The 20,068-nt window shown below is 39.0% G+C and overlaps 1 protein-coding gene across 6 annotated transcripts in view; it reads left to right on the forward strand.

The window, feature by feature from the left end:
• The window catches only part of GSK3B (glycogen synthase kinase 3 beta), a 214,947-nt gene extending 196,553 nt beyond the window's left edge, over window positions 1-18,394 (forward strand). For 2 of the 6 annotated variants that reach the window (XM_086404344.1, XM_086404351.1), the window contains 3 exons: window positions 1,671-1,769; window positions 6,717-6,766; window positions 18,222-18,394. In XM_086404344.1, coding sequence (XP_086260470.1) covers window positions 1,671-1,769; window positions 6,717-6,721 — 104 coding nt within the window. In that variant the 3' untranslated portion in view covers window positions 6,722-6,766; window positions 18,222-18,394. Of the gene's footprint in view, window positions 1-1,670; window positions 1,770-2,622; window positions 2,955-6,716; window positions 6,767-18,221 lie in introns of those variants that run through there. The other 4 variants (XM_086404335.1, XM_086404339.1, XM_086404341.1 and 1 more) reach the window with 2 other exon arrangements.
• Window positions 18,395-20,068: the final 1,674 nt, after the last annotated feature.

Below are 20,068 nucleotides of genomic sequence, written 5' to 3' on the forward strand. Positions count from 1 at the left end.
ACAACATTGTGAATGTACTGAATGCCACAAAACTCAGTTCAGTTCAGTCACTCAGTCGTGTCCGACTCTTTGCAACCCCATGAACCGCAGCACGCCAGGACTCCCTGTCCATCACCAACTCCCGGAGTCCACCCAGACCCATGTCCATTGAGTCGGTGATGCCATCCAACCATCTCATCCTCTGTCCTCCCCTTTTCCTCCTGCCCTCAATCTTTCCCAGCATCAGGGTCTTTTCCAGTGAGTCAGCTCTTCGCATCAGGTGGCCAAAGTATTGGAGTTTCAGTTTCAACATCAGTCCTTCCAATGAACATCCAGAACTGATCTCCTTTAGGATGGACTCTTCCTTCCTTTTGATCTTCCCTTTGTTCAGTCGTGTCTGACTCTTTGCGACCCCGTGGACAGTAGCCTACCAGGCTCCACCGTCCATGGGATTTTCCAGGCAAGAATACTGGAGTGGGCTGCCATTTCCTTCTCCAGGGGATCTTCCCAACCCAGGGATCGAACCCGGGTCTCCTGCATTGCAGACAAATGCTTTACCGTCTGAGCCACCAGGGAAGCCCTAGGATGGACTGGTTGGCCACAAAATTATATACTTTAAAATGATTAATTCTATATTATATGAATTTTGCTTTAAAGAAAACACTTTCCTAACATTTTTTAGTTCATGTTGTAAATATTACTTGTAGTTCAAGGATAACACCTTCCTGTAACTAGTATGGTTGTATAATTATTCCTTTAAATTATTAGAATAATAGGTAGAATTGTTTATAACAGCGCTTACTAGAGTAGAAATGAGCACTCACTAGTTAAATGCCAGAACAAACCAGGGTTATCCCAGGCAGACTGGAAGAACAGTCATATTACCTGAAATTAACACCAGATGCTTTTATGTACAAGCTCACCACCACGTCTCAGTAACTGTTTACATTATTAGATCAAATATCATCTTAAAATTATTTCTCAAGACTCATATACAGCTCTTGATTCTTTAAAGAAAGCCAGTTTGTATACAGTTGACAGAGACTTCCACATGCGGATAAAAGCCTACTTTAAACTTTTAAAAAGTAACAGTCTTACTAAGTTAAAAAGCAAAATAGGATTCAGTAGACATTTTTGTTTTCAGTAAAAGCAATGAGAATTAACATGTTTCTTAAATCCTGTTTCCACTACTGTTTAGATAAATCGTACCTGCCATCAAGTAAGTTGGTCTGTGCATGCCAACGTACAGACTGTAGTTATATTTTCTTTTCTGTGACCCTATCACTGTCAACCCCTGCAGTCAAATATTGTCAGAGTAGCAAGGGGAAACCTAGTATATATAAGTTAATGAATGATGGATATCTTATTATCCATATCTAATAATATCTTATTAATACGCTTATCCTCAAACATTTGTCCGGTACCTTTTCCCAGCCTATCTTTAGTTCTCAAAGACCCTCGAATTTTTTAGCAGATAGTGCTTTTGTTATCTATCACAACGTATTGGTAGCCTTTCTCTATAGGTCAATTACTAGCTCATGATTTAGTTTCTGATGTAGGTTTATCGTGTCTTTTTTTTTCTGTTAAACCAGTGTTGTAATGCCATGTCTTCTGTTTAGTGATACCAATAAAATAGTTTAACAACAGAGTTAAGAATGGACTCTAACACATGTATCTTACCTTTTCTCTAGAACTGTCAAGTAATCCACCTCTAGCTACCATCCTTATTCCTCCTCATGCTCGGATTCAAGCAGCTGCTTCAACTCCTTCAAATACCACAGCAGCCTCAGGTGAGAACGCAGAAGTCTCTTCTAAAAACACATGATTTGGTTTTTGTCTCCATTTTATATCATTTGTTGAATGTGAATGTTTAGTACCTTCCAGCTATCAAAAACATAGCATAGCCAAATGATTAAATGTGAATCAAGTGTTGCTTTAATTTCCAAAAAGCATGAAAGGACCCCCATAAATGCTTTATATGTAAGGTATAAATATCTTATTATTTAAGTGATGTCACTTTATTTTAAAAGTCATACTTTCTGTATAATTTCTTGATTAATATATTAAGTGAGATGCTTATAGCAGAAAATGGCCTTCAGAAACGTAATCTTATTGAAGATAATTCACTTTAATTCCATTGCCCTGAATGTAATTATATTAATATACTGGAGAGGCAAATGTTCAAGAAGTTGAATGTAGATTGGTATAATTTAATCATTTAAAGGGCTGAAACTGCAATGCAAATTCATTTAGCTAAGACTTAGATCAGAATATGACTAAATCTTGTCTACCCCCTGTCCCCAAAAAATACCCAAATGATCTCCCAGGTTAGAGCTCAGGTATACTACTGGTCCTGGAGCTGGTTCATGTTGGGACCTAATTTAATTAGAATTACTCGCATTTCAGTATTCTGAAAATACTCAACCCTTGAGTGAACTGAAGGTCCTCCAAAGGATAGCTAAAATGAAGTTAAAAATAGGTAGCACAATTGGATTCACCCCATAGCATCCAACATGCAGATGTCAGGAGCTGACTCCACTTTTACTTAATCATCTGTTGCATTGAACCTAGTTGGATCAGATTAATGTTTGCTCTAGGGCATTTATGCTCCAGGAAATAAAACCTTGCATTACTACTTCCTAGGGATTCCCTGGTGGCTCAGACGGTAAAGCATCTACCAGCAATGCGGGAGACCCAGGTTCAATCCCTGGGTTAGGAAGATCCCCTGGAGAAGGAAATGGCAACCCACTCCAGTACTCTTGCCTAGAAAATTCCATGGATGGAGGAGTCTGGTGGGCTACAGTTCATGGGGTCGCAAAGAGTCGGACATGACTGAGCGACTTCACTTTTACTAGTTCTTAGCATTCAACAGTGAGGTCAAAATCTACCTCCTGTTGTCTGACAGAGTTGTTTGTTCCTTTCCAGTCTTAATCTTTTGAATGTTGCTAATAAAGATTGACAACATTTCATTCTAATCTGTGGCCTATCTTCATTCCAGAAAAAGTCTAGGAAAAAAAGGTCTCTTTTCTAGTTCTAGTTTCATCAGCACATGATACCTTGAGAAAGTCATTTGAACTTCATTAGTTTTAGTAATGTCCTGTTCATTTTCTCAGTCTATAAAATGAGTAGCAGTGCTCTCCTCAAGTAATATGGTACAAATCAAATATATACTGAAATGTGCTTTTAAGTTTTTAAATGGAAAAATAGAATTTTTTTATTTTGCTTTTAACTATGACCTGTATTTAGAAGGAAGACAGAATTGCTTCAATGAGCTATTAATTAACTTAAATCACTGGCCTAGGTTAGATTGTGTTGATTCTTTAAAACATTGAATAGGCTCTAATCCCAAACTAGCACATTTACTTGTTGAGCTAGTTTATAGGAATTGTTTTAGACTATGAATACAATAAGAATTATGATTGGTAAGTTTTGGGTAATTTTAAATGATTTTCTTAATGTGAAATACTAGTAAATGATTACAACTAAGATTTGGGGCAAATTGTCTGCCTGGTAAAGAGCCTAGTATAACCTGATTTTGATGTTGCTTTGATACAAGTTACAGCAGTCATCAAAAAATAATTTTACTGCTGTATATACATTTTTATAGCTGTTGAAATCAGATTTCAACATAAATATGGAAAGTGGCATTGGGCTTTGATCCTGACAGTTTACTTTAAAGTTGAAGTAGATCAGGATATGAGGAATTTTATAGGAATAGTAGACTAAAAGCAGAGCCAAAATTAATTTAAAGAAATGCATGCCTTGTGTATCTTAATTCCAGGAAGGATTTCAGATATTTCACTAAGCTTCCTAGTGGCTAAATAAAAAAGTGATACCTGTTTAAAATTTCCCATATATTTCATTAGATAAAAAGCACACTGGTAGCTTAGGAGAAGCACAGTATTTCTGACCCTGCTGTTTGAGAAGTAGTTCTCCTTTAGGGCTGCAAATTTGGTACTATAAGCTAGTAGTAAAGAATCCACCTGCCAATGCAGGAGACGAAAGAGGTATAAGTTTGATCCCTGGGTCAGGAAGGTCCCCTGGAAGAGGAAATGGCAACCCACTCCAGTATTCTTGCCTGGAAATTTCCATGGCTAGAACAGCTTGGTGGGCTATAGTTCACGGAGTCTCAGAGAATTGGACACGACTGAGCATGTGCACACACAAGAGAGAGTAAATGAAACTCTTGTCACCATTTCAAAAATGTAATGTAATGATGACTCCATTTGGAAACTTTTTTAAATGCCCCTCAGTAAGAGCTAAAGGCACAACACTACAATATGGTTAAAGCAAAACAGTTTTATTTGGGGCCAAAGTTATGGGAGCCAAGTAATGTCACCTAACTTATCTTAGGAAATGCTCATCTAGATGAAGGGATTGACTGAATGGCCTTAATGGCCCAGATTTAAGTAAATACATATGTATGTGCATGTATACATATTTTAAATAAGTATTTGGTAGTATAAGTTACATTCTTTAGTAAGATCTTAAAATATACATGTTGTTTGCTGTCTCTCTTAGCATCAATTTCTTTATCCATACAATAGGAATAGTAAATACCCACCACATAGAGTTATGAGAAGTACGATATAAAGTGTACAAACTGCTTCACACTTTGCCTGGTCACATGGTGGTGGGCCTTTAGTGAAAGGAAACTGCTACACCATTTTATTGTTATTGCCAAGTAAGGACAGATTCATGAATGTTAAAAACCAGCCATATGAAAGACAGGGTTGACATCCATCCTTTTATAACAAAAGAATATATGACTCTCTTCACCTGAATAAATGGACATCCCATCTCCACCCAAGCAGGGAGGAAGTGAATGCCTGCCAACATGACAAAGCATTTCCAGGTCTGCTCCAAGGTATGAAGAAGTAAAATATTAAACTCCAAAGCCTCTGACCTTGAAAATCTGAACCTGGAAGTTTTTCTAATTTAGAATTTTCAAAATTAGAATTTCTAATCACCCACCCTAGCTACAGCACCACAATAATTCACGTTTGGGTGAATGAATTGCAATATATACCTCTAACTAAATAAGAGTAGTTAGATCTATCCAGTCCTGTCCACATGCAAATATACATTTAGTCAGTTACCAACATGGTACATACACTGCTGGGGTTGCAAGAGTCAGACTTCGTGAGTAAACAGCAAGTTATATAATAACAAAAAGGAGAGCCAATATGACCTGAGTGGCCAGCAGTAGGAAAATGATTCAGTACATTATGAAATCTCCATTTTTATGTAACTATAAAAGACAGTTATTAATAAACTTAGATTTGTGGAAGTATCTTAAATTATGTGGAGAAAATTTTAAAATCCTACGTACCATGTTGGTAACTGGACTTAAATGTGTATTTGCATGTGGATAGGACTAGATAGAAATATACAAATATTAAAACAGTTGTGGTTAATCAGTGGATTATGGAGGTTGTTTTTTTTCTCAAAAACTTTCATTGTTTAAATCATTTTTAAAACACGTCGGTTCCTGGGGGCATTATATCTGACCGTGGCTCTGACTGACAGGAGAAACTTCTGAAAAGTGTACACACTGTTCTCAGACCATAAAGTATAATTTCCTATTTCAGTGTTTGTATCTATCTGATTTTTCTCCACACCCCCAACAGATCCTCCCATTCATTCCATTTGGGAGACCATTCATCTGTACCCTGTAGAGTAGTAAATCTTCAGGAATTATAGTTTTACTGATCATATATGAATTACTTTAGAGATCATCTGATCCAGTGCCACTTGAATTAAGTGTAAGATGTAGTTGGGAATTTCAGCTAAAGCAATTTTCTCTCTGTTTCGTATTAGTCCTCTGGTTAAGGTTTCTTCCAGTGCAATGGTTCTGCTATTAAAAGAAATTTGAAAACCACTGACTTCATTTCACCCTCCTTATTATCTACTGAAAGCTAGTGTCCCATACTTGTATATATTCAGAAACTAGAATATTCTGTAGCACATTCGATCTTTATATCACTTTGTTAGAAATTTATTCCCTTATACATATCTCTTCCACTCAATGATCCTACTCTGGGGTTATAGAAAACCAACCCAATTCTTATTTGCAAAAGTCCTTCAGATTTTAATAATGGCTATGGCCAGCATCTTCTCCATACTAATGAGAATTTTAAATCCTAATCCTGAATATGTTCTAAAATATCAGAATGTTAGTTTTTCTATATAGTTATTTGTCATCTGCACATTTTATAAACATAACAATTTTTGGCCTGTCTCTAAGCAACTAATAAAATATATCAAAGAGGACAAGGTAGAGCCTACTAGATTTTTTTTTTGCCTTTACCAAGGTTAGTGATAAAATAAGTTAAATGGGACTAGACGAGGCTTACTAGGGATTATTCTTCTAATGCTCTGTAAATAACTCTAAATTATCCTTCTTGTTGTTTGCTTAACTAGAGACCAACCGTAAAATATTCATTTATATAATGTTATGAAAATTAGTAAAAATACTTTGCTTTTGTCAGGAAAACTTTCAGATTTTTTCCATCAAGAAAGAAACTATGTCGAAGATGGAAATGAAAAAATTTTGTTGAAGGCTTAAAGGGAGTTTCTAGTGCTTAAATATTTGTAAATTGAATTTCTGTAATTTGTTTTAGAATGTGCTTTTAAACTATAGATTCTGGGTTTAAAGACATTTAAAATGTATAGATTTCCCTCACCTTCCTTGGGCTGCATTTTGTTTATTAGGATTTTTGTTATATCCTTTCCAGGTTGAAAACCCTTCTAACAGAAAAGGGAATCATGATAAGAGTTGGACAAGGTCTGTCTTCTCTGTCTTTTTACCTGGTCAGGGGGCTTAACTTTTCTTGGTCTTGCTTTGAAAACCTTTTGCTGTTAACCTCATTTAAACTGAATTTGGCTTGTTCTGACAGGTTCACATTTTTATTTTTCTATTCTTCCTGGGATGTGTGCCCTACTTTTTAAATTATGAGCTCATCAAGAAAAACCCTTTTATTTGGGTTCTTTGGTCCTTTTACTTTGCAGAGAGTATATGCAGTTATTTGATTGGTCAGAATTTTGATTTTTATAATTTTCTATTTCCTGTCAGGTATTAGCCCCTTTTGAAGATTCTAACTACAAAATCATACTTATTTGTTCCCTGAACTTTTTGAAATGCATTTTGCTAAAGTCATGGTTCAGATTTAGCCAGGGCTAGTGGTCCCTTTTTCAATTACAGTTATTTTTACCACAGAATTCCTGTCACCTTGTCACCTTCTCCATCACCAGCCAGTTTTTTCCTAGCTGGACAGAATTAAACCCAGAATAATTTCTCCCATTGTTTGTCTCCACTGAATTTGACAAATAAAATGTTACATTAAGTCAGTGTATTGAATACTTACTTTTCTAAAGTGACAGTCCCCTCCCTTCATCCCCTCCCAAGTGTCGCTGGCCTGTGGCACTTTTATAGTGTGCACTGGGAAAGCTGCATCCTGTCTAGTTGTAGAACCCACAGTGCACGCCCTCAGGTGCGGTCTTCCTGTCTATTTTCACTTTATCTTAATCCGAATGTAAGGATTTTTCTCTATTAAAAACATAGTATCTAGTTATGTATGGGAAAAAAACATAATATCTAGTTATTTTAGAAAATAAGACTCTCCATATTCTCAATTCCAAAGAAAATCAAAGGTAACACTATATTGTATATGTTAGTCTAGTTATGAGTGGACAGAGAGAATGGCTTTTTTTTTTAATGGGCTTATGGTATATGGAGGAAGGTGATACATGACTTTATAGTATTCAGCTAGTATTCTAAGCCTGTACCATAATTTATTTAACTAATTCCTTATTGGACATTTGAGTTGTGCCCCAGTTTTTGGAGGAATTCCTGAGTCAAAAGGTGTAAGGAAGTTTAAAATTTTTAATACATACTGTCAAACTGTTGTCCAAAAAGCTTGTCCCATTTTATACTGGTCATGCACATATTTTTTCATTTCTCCATTACTTCAGCACTAGCCGGCCCAGAGTGGTGGGGGCAGGGTGGGGGAGGTGGGAGGACAGAGTGTACATGAGCACATCTGTGTTTTGTGTTTTTATGCAATAGCAACTTAGTAGATGAAGAAGGTGGGGTATCTTTGTTAGGGACAGTTCTATGCCCATTTCCTCCTGTTGGCTCTGTGTTTGAAGTTTTGAAGTATAGACTTCGATCCATATGTCACTGACACCAATGAGACTGTATCTGAGACTGTGTCTACCCTCTGTTAGGATTTCAAGTTCACTTACTGAGTTTGCATATAGATACCTAGAGTCATACCATCTTGGTATTTTTTCACCACAGCAGTACTAAGTATCACTTCTAGGAAACTGCTTATTTTAATTTAAAACATGTTGTTTCCTATTAAGTCAAAAATTTTACCTGGCTTTTTCCTCCTTCCTCCAAAAGTATTGTAAAAGCTTCTTGAATGAGTTGGTGAATATCTTATCAGACATTCTTCTGGGTATTCTTGCAGTGTTCCTCAGTTCCTTACTTGAAGTCACCTGTTTATATTCATATGCCTTTTCTTATTCTTTGTTCCTCAACTAAGTTTTTTAACTTAAAAGATAGAAAACACATCCTTTGTCTCCATGGCTTTCAGTTTTTTACCTTGAACAACCAAGCCTCTTAATTAAAATGTGTTCTGCCTCTGCACACACAGCAGTTAAGATCTCTCTGCTGCCAGCTGACCAAGTATAATCAGTACTGTTGATAAGCCCTCCAGGTTAGCTGCTGAATTGATTGCCTCATTGGTTCCTGAATTTCGGTCCTGTTTTTTAAATGACTGAATCCACCATGGTATCTCGTGCCACACCTTTTCCTTTTGACAAGAGAGGTGCTGGTATTTTGCTGAGAAGCGCTCCCTCATTATGATACACACAAAATTATCAAAATAATGGTAGACATTATAAAGAGAAAAAAACAAAAGTCAAATCCTTTTCCTTACTGCTGATAGTTTGATTTCATTAGTGTACAGTATGCTTTTGAACTGTGGTGTTGGAGAAGACTCTTGAGAGTCCCTTGGACTGCAAGGAGATCCAGCCGGTCCATTCTGAAGGAGATCAGCCCTGGGATTTCTTTGGAAGGAATGATGCTAAAGCTGAAACTCCAGTACTTTGGCCACCTCATGCAAAGAGTTGACTCATTGGAAAAGACTCTGATGCTGGGAGGGATTGGGGGCAAGAGGAGAAGGGGACGACAGAGGATGAGATGGCTGGATAGCATCACCGACTCGATGGACGTGAGTCTGAGTGAACTCCAGGAGTTGGTGATGGACATGGAGGCCTTGCATGCTGCGATTCATGGGGTCTCAAAGAGTCAGACATGACTGAGCGACTGAACTGAACTGAGTATGAGTATGATTTTAGTTTAAATGTAACATTGGGATATACCTTTCTTTGTGAGTAACAGTGTTGCTTGTTCATATGTCAGTTAATAACACTAATGTGAGACCTAGTTTTAAGTAGAGGCATTTCCACTTGGAACAGGCTTGAATGGGAACATCTCAGATTAGTACCTTATCAGTTCAGTCGCTCAGTCGTATCCGACTCTTTGCTTCCCCATGAATTGTAGCACGCCAGGCCTCTGTCCATCACCAACTCCCGGAGTTCACTCAAACTCACGTCCATCGAGTTGGTGATGCCATCCAGCCATCTCATCCTCTGTCGTCCCCTTCTCCTCCTGCCCCCAATCCCTCCCAGGATCAGAGTCTTTTCCAATGAGTCAGCTCTTCGCATGAGGTGGCCAAAGTACTGGAGTTTCAGCTTCAGCGTCATACCTTCCAAAGAACACCCAGGGCTGATCTCCTTCAGAATGGACTGGCTGGATCTCCTTGCAGTCCAAGGGACTCTCAAGAGTCTTCTCCAACACCACAGTTCAAAAGCATCAATTCTTCAGCCCTCAGCTTTCTTCACAGTCCAACTCTCACATCCATACATGACTATTGGAAAAACTGTAGCCTCGACTAGACAGACCTTTGTTGACAAAGTAATGTCTGCTTTTTAATATGCTATCTAGGTTGGTCATAACTTTCCTTCCAAGGATAAGTGTGTTTTAACTTCATGGCTGCAATCACCATCTTCAGTGATTTTGGAGCCCCAAAAAATAAAGTCTGACACTGTTTCCACTGTTTCCCCATCTATTTGCCATGAAGTGGTGGGACCAGATGCCATGATTTTCGTTTTCTGAATGTTGAGCTTTAAGCCAACTTTTTCACTCTCCTCTTTCACTTTCATCAAGAGGCTTAGGACTTTAGGGTGTAAACAGTACACACAACATAGCCCAAGGCTCCAAAACTTTATCTTTTAGAGGAGTTGAGCTGTCATGAGACAGTTCTAAATTATAAAACTAGGATGGCTCATGAATAGAAATGCACAAAATGGGCTTAGGAGAGCATAATAAAGAAACTAAGTAAAGTATACTTAAAATTCCCAAGTATATTTTACACATAAAGCACAAAAAAGGATTTGATATATCTGAAATATGCTTTCAGATATGCCAATAATGATTTTATAGCTTTTGAGAACCTGAAAACATGTTTAGAGTAAATAAGGAAAATAAGGAACTATGTTTTATTTTTATTTAATTTCAGTTAAATTTAAATAACCAAATGTAGCTCGCAGTCATCCTATTTGAGAGTACAGATAGAACATTTCCATTATTGCTGTTGGGCCAGACAGTTAACACTTGTATCAGTTAGGTTTAACTTTTATAGACCTATAGTTCTGAAATACTGAACCTTTGGAACCCCGGCTCCCTTGTTTATTCTCTGTCCTTTTCCACCTGACCTGTTCCCTTATTTTCTGCTTTTCTATTTAAACCTTTTGGCCCCAGTTTATAAATTTGGGACCTTCCCTTCACTCTCCTTCCCCTCCCCATTTTACACATTTGATCAGACACATTTGGAGGGAGAATGGACAGGACTTGGTGATGCATTGGCAGGGGTGTAAGAGTAAAGGATCACAGTGAGAACTTTTGGTTTGCCACCTAAGCAACCAGATAGTGCAGTTTCCTCAGTATTGAGACAGCTACCCATCTAATCAACTTGTCATTTTTACCTCTAAGGTCATACAGAATAAAATGGGTCTCGATACATGTACAAACTCCCTTTGCCATACCCAGTACCAGAGCCATAGAACCATAGACTCTTCTCAGGATTAGGGGGAAAACAAATGAACAACTGGTACAATCTTCATGTCTTAAACAGCTTATTAGGAGCATACCGAATTTTGTAGAGGTACTTGCTCAGTAGTGCTCTCATTGGTTTGTGAAAATGTATGCATTAGTTATCTACTGCCGTGTATCAAGATACCCCCAAATTTAGCAGCTTAACAGTAAACATTTATTATCTCACACAGCTTTTGTGCAGCCTAGCTGTGAAATTCTGGGTGAGGGTTTCTCATGAGGTTGTAGCCAAAATGTCGACCAGGACTGCAGGCATCTGAAGGATTGTTGCCTGGGGTTGGAAGCTTTACTTCCAGGATGGCTCATTCCTGTGGGGAGTGAATCTGTACTGGCATTTGCAGAAGGCCCAGCCCGTCATTGTGTGAACCTCTCTGTAGCACTATACAAGTGTCTCATGTTGTGGCAGCTGGCTTCCCCTAGACCAAGTGATCCAAGGAGGAGAAGGTGGAGGCCACAGTGTCTTTTATGTCCAGACTTTTGGAAGTCACACACCATTATTTCTGTGATATCCTGTGTGTTACATAGGCTGGCTCTACTTATTAGAGGAAGGGATTACATGAGTAAATGGCAACCCACTCCAGTGTTCTTGCCTGGAGAATCCCAGGGACGGGGGAGCCTGGTGGGCTGCCGTCTATGGGGTCTCACAGAGTCGGACACGACTGAAGCGACTTAGCAGCAGCATAGACATCAAGAGGTGCATGCCTCATTGAGGCCATCTTGGAGGGTGGCTACCACAGTGTAAAAAAAATGATCTTACCCCTTCTTCCCCCAAAGCTGACTTTCTCTCCTTTCTCCCTCAAATCCATCCTTGGTTTGTTGGTTTATGGTGTATCAGAGGGCTGGTCATGAGCATTGGTTTCTAGGAATGTTGGAAATCAGTAAATAATCTTCCCTAGAGGCTCAGACAGTAAAGTGTCTGCCTACAATGTGGGAGATCCAGGTTTGATCCCTGGGTCGGAAAGATTCCCTGGAGAAGGAAATGGCAACCCACTCCAGTACTCTTGCCCGGAAAAATCCCATGGACAGAGAAGCCTAGTAGGCAACAGTCCATGGTGTCACAAAGAGTCAGACACAGCTGAGTGACTTCACTTCTAGTTGTTTACAAAACACCTTTATCTCTGTGTATCCTATTCAAACTATTTGAAAATTAGATAATAAAATAACCATACTGGTAATTTTTATTATTATAAATTCATGGATCTCTTTTAATGTAATAACCCTTTGGTTAATAGAAGTAGACTCTCTAAATCATATTGGATTATGTAGGGGTTAGGTCTGAATAAAAGCCCTCTCTTCTCCCTTTGATAGGAAGTCTTTTCTGCTTGTCTCCTACAGCCCTTAGTGGTAATCATTCTGTTCCTCTGTTCCCTCTGTGCCCCGCTCTCCCAGTTTTTACCTCTGTAACCTTGGGCAAATTATCTCATTTCATCTTTCTCATATTATCTCAAATTATCTCATATCTTTATCCATATGTCTCTTTTATCTTTCCATTTATTGGACAATTACTAAGCACTTCTTAGGCCTTATTACATAGATGGTGGTATATCACTATTTTACATATGGGGAAATCGTGGGTAGAGAGGTTAAATAACTTGTTCCATAATCACACAGCTATTAAGTTGTACAATGGAGTTTCAAACTCAGTAAATATTTTGTGGAAAAAACATTTGTGAAATTGGATTTGACTTAAGATAAACAATCTTAGCCTTTTTTTAAATCATAATGCCAGATTGCATCACTTTTATCAGTACATATGTAAAGGGAAGGGAATGAAGAATCAAGATGAGCTTTGTTGCTTTTAAAGAGGAGTTGTTTAGACATAGAGAACAGACTTGCGGTTGCCATGGTGGAAGAGGGGAGGGGAGGGAAGGACTGGGAGTTTGGGATTAGCACATGTAAATTCTTTCATAGGACAGATAAACAAGAGGGTCCTCCTGCACAGCACAGAAAACTATATTCAGTATCCTGTGATTAAACATAGTGGAAAAGAATATTTTTTAAAAAGAATATTAAAAAATAGTTACTATTTAAAAGTTTGAGAAGAAAAGTTATAGAAATTTCAATAAATATCTAAGTCTGGTGACCGTTTATCAGAATTTTAAATTAATGAACATTTAAATTATAGAGGAGAAGGCAATGGCACCCCACTCCAGTACTCTTGCTTAGAAAATCCCATGGATGGAGGAGCCTGTTAGGCTGCAATCCATGGGGTCGCTAAGAGTCGGACACGACTGAGCGACTTCACTTTCACTTTTCACTTTCATGCCTTGGAGAAGGAAATGGCAGCCCACTCCAGTGTTCTTGCCTGGAGAATCCCAGGGACAGGGGAGCCTGGTGGGCTGCCATCTATGGGGTAGCACAGAGTCGGACCGACTGAAGTGACTTAGCATAGCATAGCATAGCATAAATTATAGAGGGTCCATGTTAATTCAGATTCAACTCTGTAAACAAATATACAGAATTGACAGTGGGATCAAAATAAGCGTATACCAAGAAGAACTTTAAAAACATAGCTTTGCTAATTCAATAAACCAGCTACTGTTGAGTTTATGGAAGTTCACATCTTTTTGTTTGTTTTGCTTTTCTCCTCCCTGTGTTTGTTTTATATCCCTCTGAAAAATAGAGAACTCTATTCTTTTTCTCAGCAAAGACTTTTATAACCTGGTTTTAAGTAGAGCTCATTGCATTGGGCAAAGGTTTTGGGGTTATTTTTTGGTTTTGTTCTTGATTCAGTGCTGTGACTTTAGATATCAGGAATAATTTAGTCAAAGTAATTAGCTGTTAAAATTTTACTCATCAAGTGATTTGGAAATGATTCAAAGAAAAATAAGAGATCATTAAATTACAAACCTGAGGAATATGAATGTCTTTTAAATTTTTATCATTCAGAAGGTGATTTTATTTCTGATTATATGTCCACTTAAAAGGTTTGTGCTTTTTATTATAATCATGTCAGCAGGTCTTTGGATTTATCCAAGGAAGAGGAGACTAGTTTTGGGAATGTCATAAAGTCATAGGTAATAGCCAATGCAAGGTCATTGGCAGATTAGTAGCTAAATAGGATATTGCCGAAGAGTAATAATGGGCTGGCTGGAAATGTGGATGAGTCCTGGTGAGTGTTGGCCGATAGTTAATGACCAGCATGGCCAGGGATGTGACGATGCTGATATGTGTGCTGATAAATTCCTGATGACTGGTGGATCTCGAAGACCTGAGGAAGACCATAATATAACAGTTTCACCTGTCATCCTCACATGTTAAAAAAGAGAGAGAAGTTCTATTTGATGATAATCATGCATAGGTTCTGAGTGTCGTCCAGAGCATGAGAGATGCTGCAATGGCAGGGTTTGTGAGGAGCATTATATTCTGACATATGTTTGTGCCTTCCAGGCTTTCTCAGGAGTTTTTAACGCAGCCTGTGCCTAAATTATGAAAATGAACATTTTTCCTGCAGAAGCCTTATAGGAATCTGTGGCCTGAATAGGAATTGATGTTAGGTTATTGAGACACAGAATTTGAATGATCATTGAGAATAAAACTCCTGATAAACAGGGCATGTACAAGAAAAAATAGGAGTTATGAATAAAGTATTAGGTACAGTTACTAACTGGTTAATGTGAAAGACTGTTTACCTGCCTTTGGAACATAGGTTCTATGTTAAATATCATATATCCTCTCTTGCCACCTGTCCTTGATCCATACAGATAAATTAATGTGATGCCATGCCATGGGCAATGTGGACCTAATGGATGGACCCTCATGTCATAATGCCTGCACTTACTTGCATGAAAATAGAATTAGAAGCTGCATTGAAGGAAATAAAACAAATGAACACAACCATTCATATTAAGAGATAGAAACATTTCTTCCCCAAAGGTTGAATTAAGTATAAGGGCAGATTGTTTAAAGGAATAATCAGATATTTTGGAAGGAAGTATAGTTTTTAAAGAGTAGCCATCAAAATGATAAGCTGAGTATCTAATCCTTAAGAGTTCCAGTATTTTGGTCACCTGATGGGAACAGCTGGCTTACTGAAAAAGTCCCTATTGCTGGGAAAGATTAAGGGCAGGAGAAGAGAGTGTCAGAGGATGAGATGGCTAGATGGTATCACCGATGCAGTGGACATGAACTTGGGCAGACTTTAAGAGATGGTGAGGGACAGGGAGGCCTGGTGTGCTACAGTCCATGGGGTCGCAGAGTCAGACACGACTGGGCGACTGAACAACAACAGGACTTCCTTAAGCTAGAATTGCTGTGTGTCCTTGGGGTCAGTTTCCTGTTCAGTTAAAAAATTCAAAGTAGAAAGAGTCAAGGACCAAGTGTTGCATTCAGCCATAAAATTTACTCATAGAATACAGGAGAGCTACAGTCTCCAGAGGGAGATAGAACTTCTGAGTCTGTTTTGTTGATGTCACCAGCCTGGATGGCCAAGAGTGGTGGACTTCTAGGATGGTGGCTCTTGGAAGTTGCCCATCTCCGTCAGGCCACCTCTCTTCTTGATCAGGGCTTAGTGTGAAGTTTTTGAGAGGAAATTTGCCTAGCCATATATCGCAGTCATGTGGGTAAGACAGATGCAACTTGACTTAGCCACTGAAACAGCAGTATGTTGCCTACCCAAGATGGAGAGCCAATCTGCTGCTGCTGCTGCTAAGTCACTTCAGTCGTGTCCGACTCTTTGACTCCATAGACGGCAGCCCACCAGGCTCCCCCGTCCCTGGGATTCTCCAGGCAAGAACACTGGAGTGGGCTGCTATTTCCTTCTCCAGTGCATGAAAGTGAAAAGTGAAAGTGAAGTCACTCAGTCGTGTCCAACTCTTATCGACCCCATGGACTGCAGCCCACCAGGCTCCTCTGTCCATGGGATTTTCCAGGCAAGAGTACTGGAGTGGGGTGCCATTGCCTTCTCTGGGAGAGCCAATCTGGACACAGTTAAATACCTTTTTAAATGTTACTGGAGGCTATGAAATAATTGGAGAAGGAAATGGCAACCCACCAATCTGGACACAGTTAAATACCTTTTTAAGTGTTACTGGAGGCTATGAAATAATAGTGGACCTTAAAAAGTATGTGTGTTGGGGGGCAGGGGTGGATTAAAGTAAGTAGTAAAGATACATGTATTTCCAGAATATTAGGCAAAGTGAGCTCAAATGCTCTGACGTTTCACTCTGAGATGCTTTATTGAATTGAATAAGGGAATTGGTCCTTCAGTGGCTATTTTTTTGCTGGTTGTATCTTCCATTTCTGTGAATAATGGAAAAGGACTATACTTAGAAAGCAAGCAGTTGAGTTTGATTTATGCTTAGTGCCTCTGCCTGTCAACACTGACCCATATTGCTTTCATTGCCTCCACTCATTCACCCACTTAAGCAGATGGCATATTATAACACCATTCAGAATTTCTAGCAAGTTTTCCAAGCTGTGCACTGTTCATTTATTTTCAGGTAAGCTGGATTCCAATTGAATATTCATCCTATGCTAATCCCAGCTATGGCAAGAGCTTTGATAGAAATGTTCTCTGGCATAAGTCTGTAGCTTATGCAGAGGCACCATCTTCCCTGCACTGAGACCCATCCAAGGCACATACTTAGATCTATGCAGGAAGAAATTCATATTTCATAGCATTGTTGTTGTTGTTCAGTCACTCGGTCATGTCCGACTCTGCGACCCCATGGACGGCAGCATGCCAAGCTTCCCTGTCCTTCACCATCTCCTGGAGCTATGTCCATCAAGTCAGTGATGGCATCTAACCATCTTCTCTGTCGTCCCCTTCTCCTCTTGCCTTCAATCGCTCCCAGCACAGGGTCTTTTCCAATGAGTCAACACTTCGCTTCAGGTGGCCAAAGTATTGGAGCTTCAGCTTTAGCATCCATCCTTCTAGTGAATGTTCAGGACTGATTCCTTTAGGATGGACTGGTTTGATCTCCTTGCAGTCCAAGAGACTCTCAAGAGTCTTCTCCAACACCACAGTTTAAAAGCATCAATTCTTCAATGCTCAGCCTTCTATATTTCAACTCTCACATCCATACATGACTATTGGAAAAACTATAACCCGTAACTTTTACTGGACGTAACTTTGTTGGCAAAGTAACATCTCTGCTTTTTAATATGCTGTCGAGGTTTATCATTTTCTTCCAAGGAGCAAATGTCTTTTAATTTCACGGCTGCAATCACCGTCCACAGTGATTTTGGAGCCCAAGAAAAGAAAGTCTGTCACTGTTTGCATTGTTTCCCCATCTATTTGCCATGGAGTGATGGGACTGGATACCATGATCTTAATTTTTTTGAATGTTGAGTTTTAAGCCAGCTTTTTCACTCTCATCTTCATCAAGAGGCTTTTTAGTTCCTCTTCACTTTCTGCCATAAGGGTGGTGGTATCTGCATATCTGAGGTTATTGATATTTCTCCCAGCAATCTTGATTCCAGCTTGTGCTTCATCCAGCCCTGCATTTCGTGTGATGTACTGTGCATATAAATTAAATAAGCAGGGTGACAATATACAGCCTTGACTTACTCCTTTCCCAATTTGGAACCAGTCCGTTGTTCCATGTCTGGTTCTAACTGTTGCTTTTTGACCTGCATACAGGTTTCTCAGGAGGCAGGTAAGGTGGTCTGGTATTCCCGTCTCTTTAAGTATTTTCCACAAGAGACTGAGTCAGACCTGTCTTTGAGTGTCTGAGCACCCCTTGTGGAGGCACAGGTCAGCAGTGGCCTGCCACAGAGAGAGGGACTCTGGCTACAGCAGACCTGGGAGGCGCAGCATGTGGCATAAATCCTCTTGGAGGAGGTCACCATTAGCTCAACCTTAGACTGCCTAGCAGACAACCCACAAACTGGAGAACAATTATACCAAAGAAGTTTTTGCACTCCTGCAAAAGTTCTAGGGCCCACAACAGATTTTCCAACTTGAGGATCCAGCAGAGGGACTGAAATATCATAGTATTGGCCATATTTAAAACAACATTCTAGATACAGCTCTCAGTCTGCAGTTGAGGCCACGTTCTTTTCTCTCTGGGGTATTACAGGATTGTTCATGCTCTCTCTTGGGGCTTTCAATTTGCAGATGCTAATGCTGGAGACCGTGGACAGACCAATAATGCCGCTTCTGCATCAGCTTCCGACTCCTGAACAGTCCCGAGCAGCCAGCTACACAGGAACAACCACCAGTTTACTTGAGTGTCACTCAGCAACACTGGTCACGATTGGAAAGAAAATTAAAAAGAGAAAAAAAACCTATTCATTTTAGTGTTCAATTTTTTTTTATTATTATTGTTGTTCTTATTTAACCTTGTAAAATATCTATAAATACAAACCAGTTTCATTGTATTCTCACTTGAGGGAGATCCAGGGGGTGGGAGGGGTTGTGGGGAGGGGGAAAGCGGAGCACTAGAACACACAATCTCTCTCCCACGACAATCTTTTTTTATCAAAAGTCTGCTGTTGTATACTTTAAAAACAGGACTCCTGCCTCATGCCCCTTCCACAAAAGAAGAAGACTTTGTTCTGTGCTGAAGTTTCTTTGAACTTTGTTTTCTTTTAAAGTCAAGTGTAAGACTTGGGTATAGTGCACAGCTTGAAATTGGTTGGGAGCTTAGCAGGTGTAACTCAATGGGGACTTAATGTCACTTGTAAAATTAATCCATATCCTCGGGTACTTGAAGACTTGCCTTTGGCATGTCAATGGCAGGTGTGGCAGACAAAGGAAATGTGTGTCATTTGTAACCCGGGAGGTCAATAAAGTTTGAATCTATAAGGGGAAAATTCTTAATTGATGTCAAGGTTTTATTTTACTCTTAATCAGTGCTAGTGGTGAAGAAACTTCTGTAGGTAAAGAAACTTCTGAAGCTGTTAGGGGAGAAGCGTGTGTGCTCTTTGTGTGGGTCTTTGTTTGCCTGACCAAAGGTTCTCTATAAAACTTAGTACAGTTTTAATCCAGTGACCTAGGAGAAGACTGAGAAGGGTATTGAGCTGGCCACTCTGGCTGCAGAGGTCAAAAGCTGATGAACCTGGAGGAGAAGGATGGGCCGGGCAGATCTCACCACTGTGAATGAATTTGTCCAGATTTTTTTAATCTAAAGTTGCTTCCCTTGGAAAGATACACTTGAGAGGACATCTTAGTTAAATAATGTGAATTGTAACAGTCTACTGGTTTATTTTTCGTATTTTTTAATTGCAAATTGAGCTTGCAGAAATTGCCACATTCTGCATATAGTTTTAATTTTAACTCCAAATCCAGAATCTGTATTTAATTTCAGCTTTTTTAACCTCAAGCTTTTTAAATTTTATTTATTGATGCATGTGAGATAGGCCATGATGATTTTAGATGGTAGGAATATTAAAAACTACACATCAAAATGATATAAACAGTCACTTGTACCTGCTGACTTTATAGGAAAACTGATTATATAAATGTGTGTATATGTGTTATATACATAGATTCAGTACTGCCTTTTGTTTGGGTTTTTTTTTGTTTTGTTCTGTCTTTCTGTTTTTGTCCACAATATCAAAATTGACTAGTTGAAGCATGAGGATGTTTCCCCCTACACCTAGTTAAGAGTTTTTGTTTTCTTCATATAATCAGTGAACAGTGTAAGACTCAGTCTCTGTTTTTGAAGAAAAAGCAATATTCCTTGGAAAGCAAGGAGAATTGAAGGATTACGTTGGCAGTAAGGGAATAGATTTTCACAGCTGGTTTGTTTTATATTTTTAAGGTTGACATCTATGTGGGCCTTATATACTCTAAAATGAACCTTAGACACCTTGGTGCTTATGGGCCATTACTTGACCTATGAATCTTTAAGGCACAATCAGTTGTACTTTACATTTAAAGATCACTTGAGTGATGGCCGCCTTTTCCGCCTACCTTCCTTCCTTCCCCACACACCTTTCCAAGGTTAGCTGATAACTGTA

Source organism: Bos grunniens, chromosome 1 (genome assembly GCF_055505025.1).
Source record: "Bos grunniens cultivar Pamir isolate PY7600 chromosome 1, Bosgru_T2T1.0, whole genome shotgun sequence".
NCBI classification, from domain to species: Eukaryota; Metazoa; Chordata; class Mammalia; order Artiodactyla; family Bovidae; genus Bos; species Bos grunniens.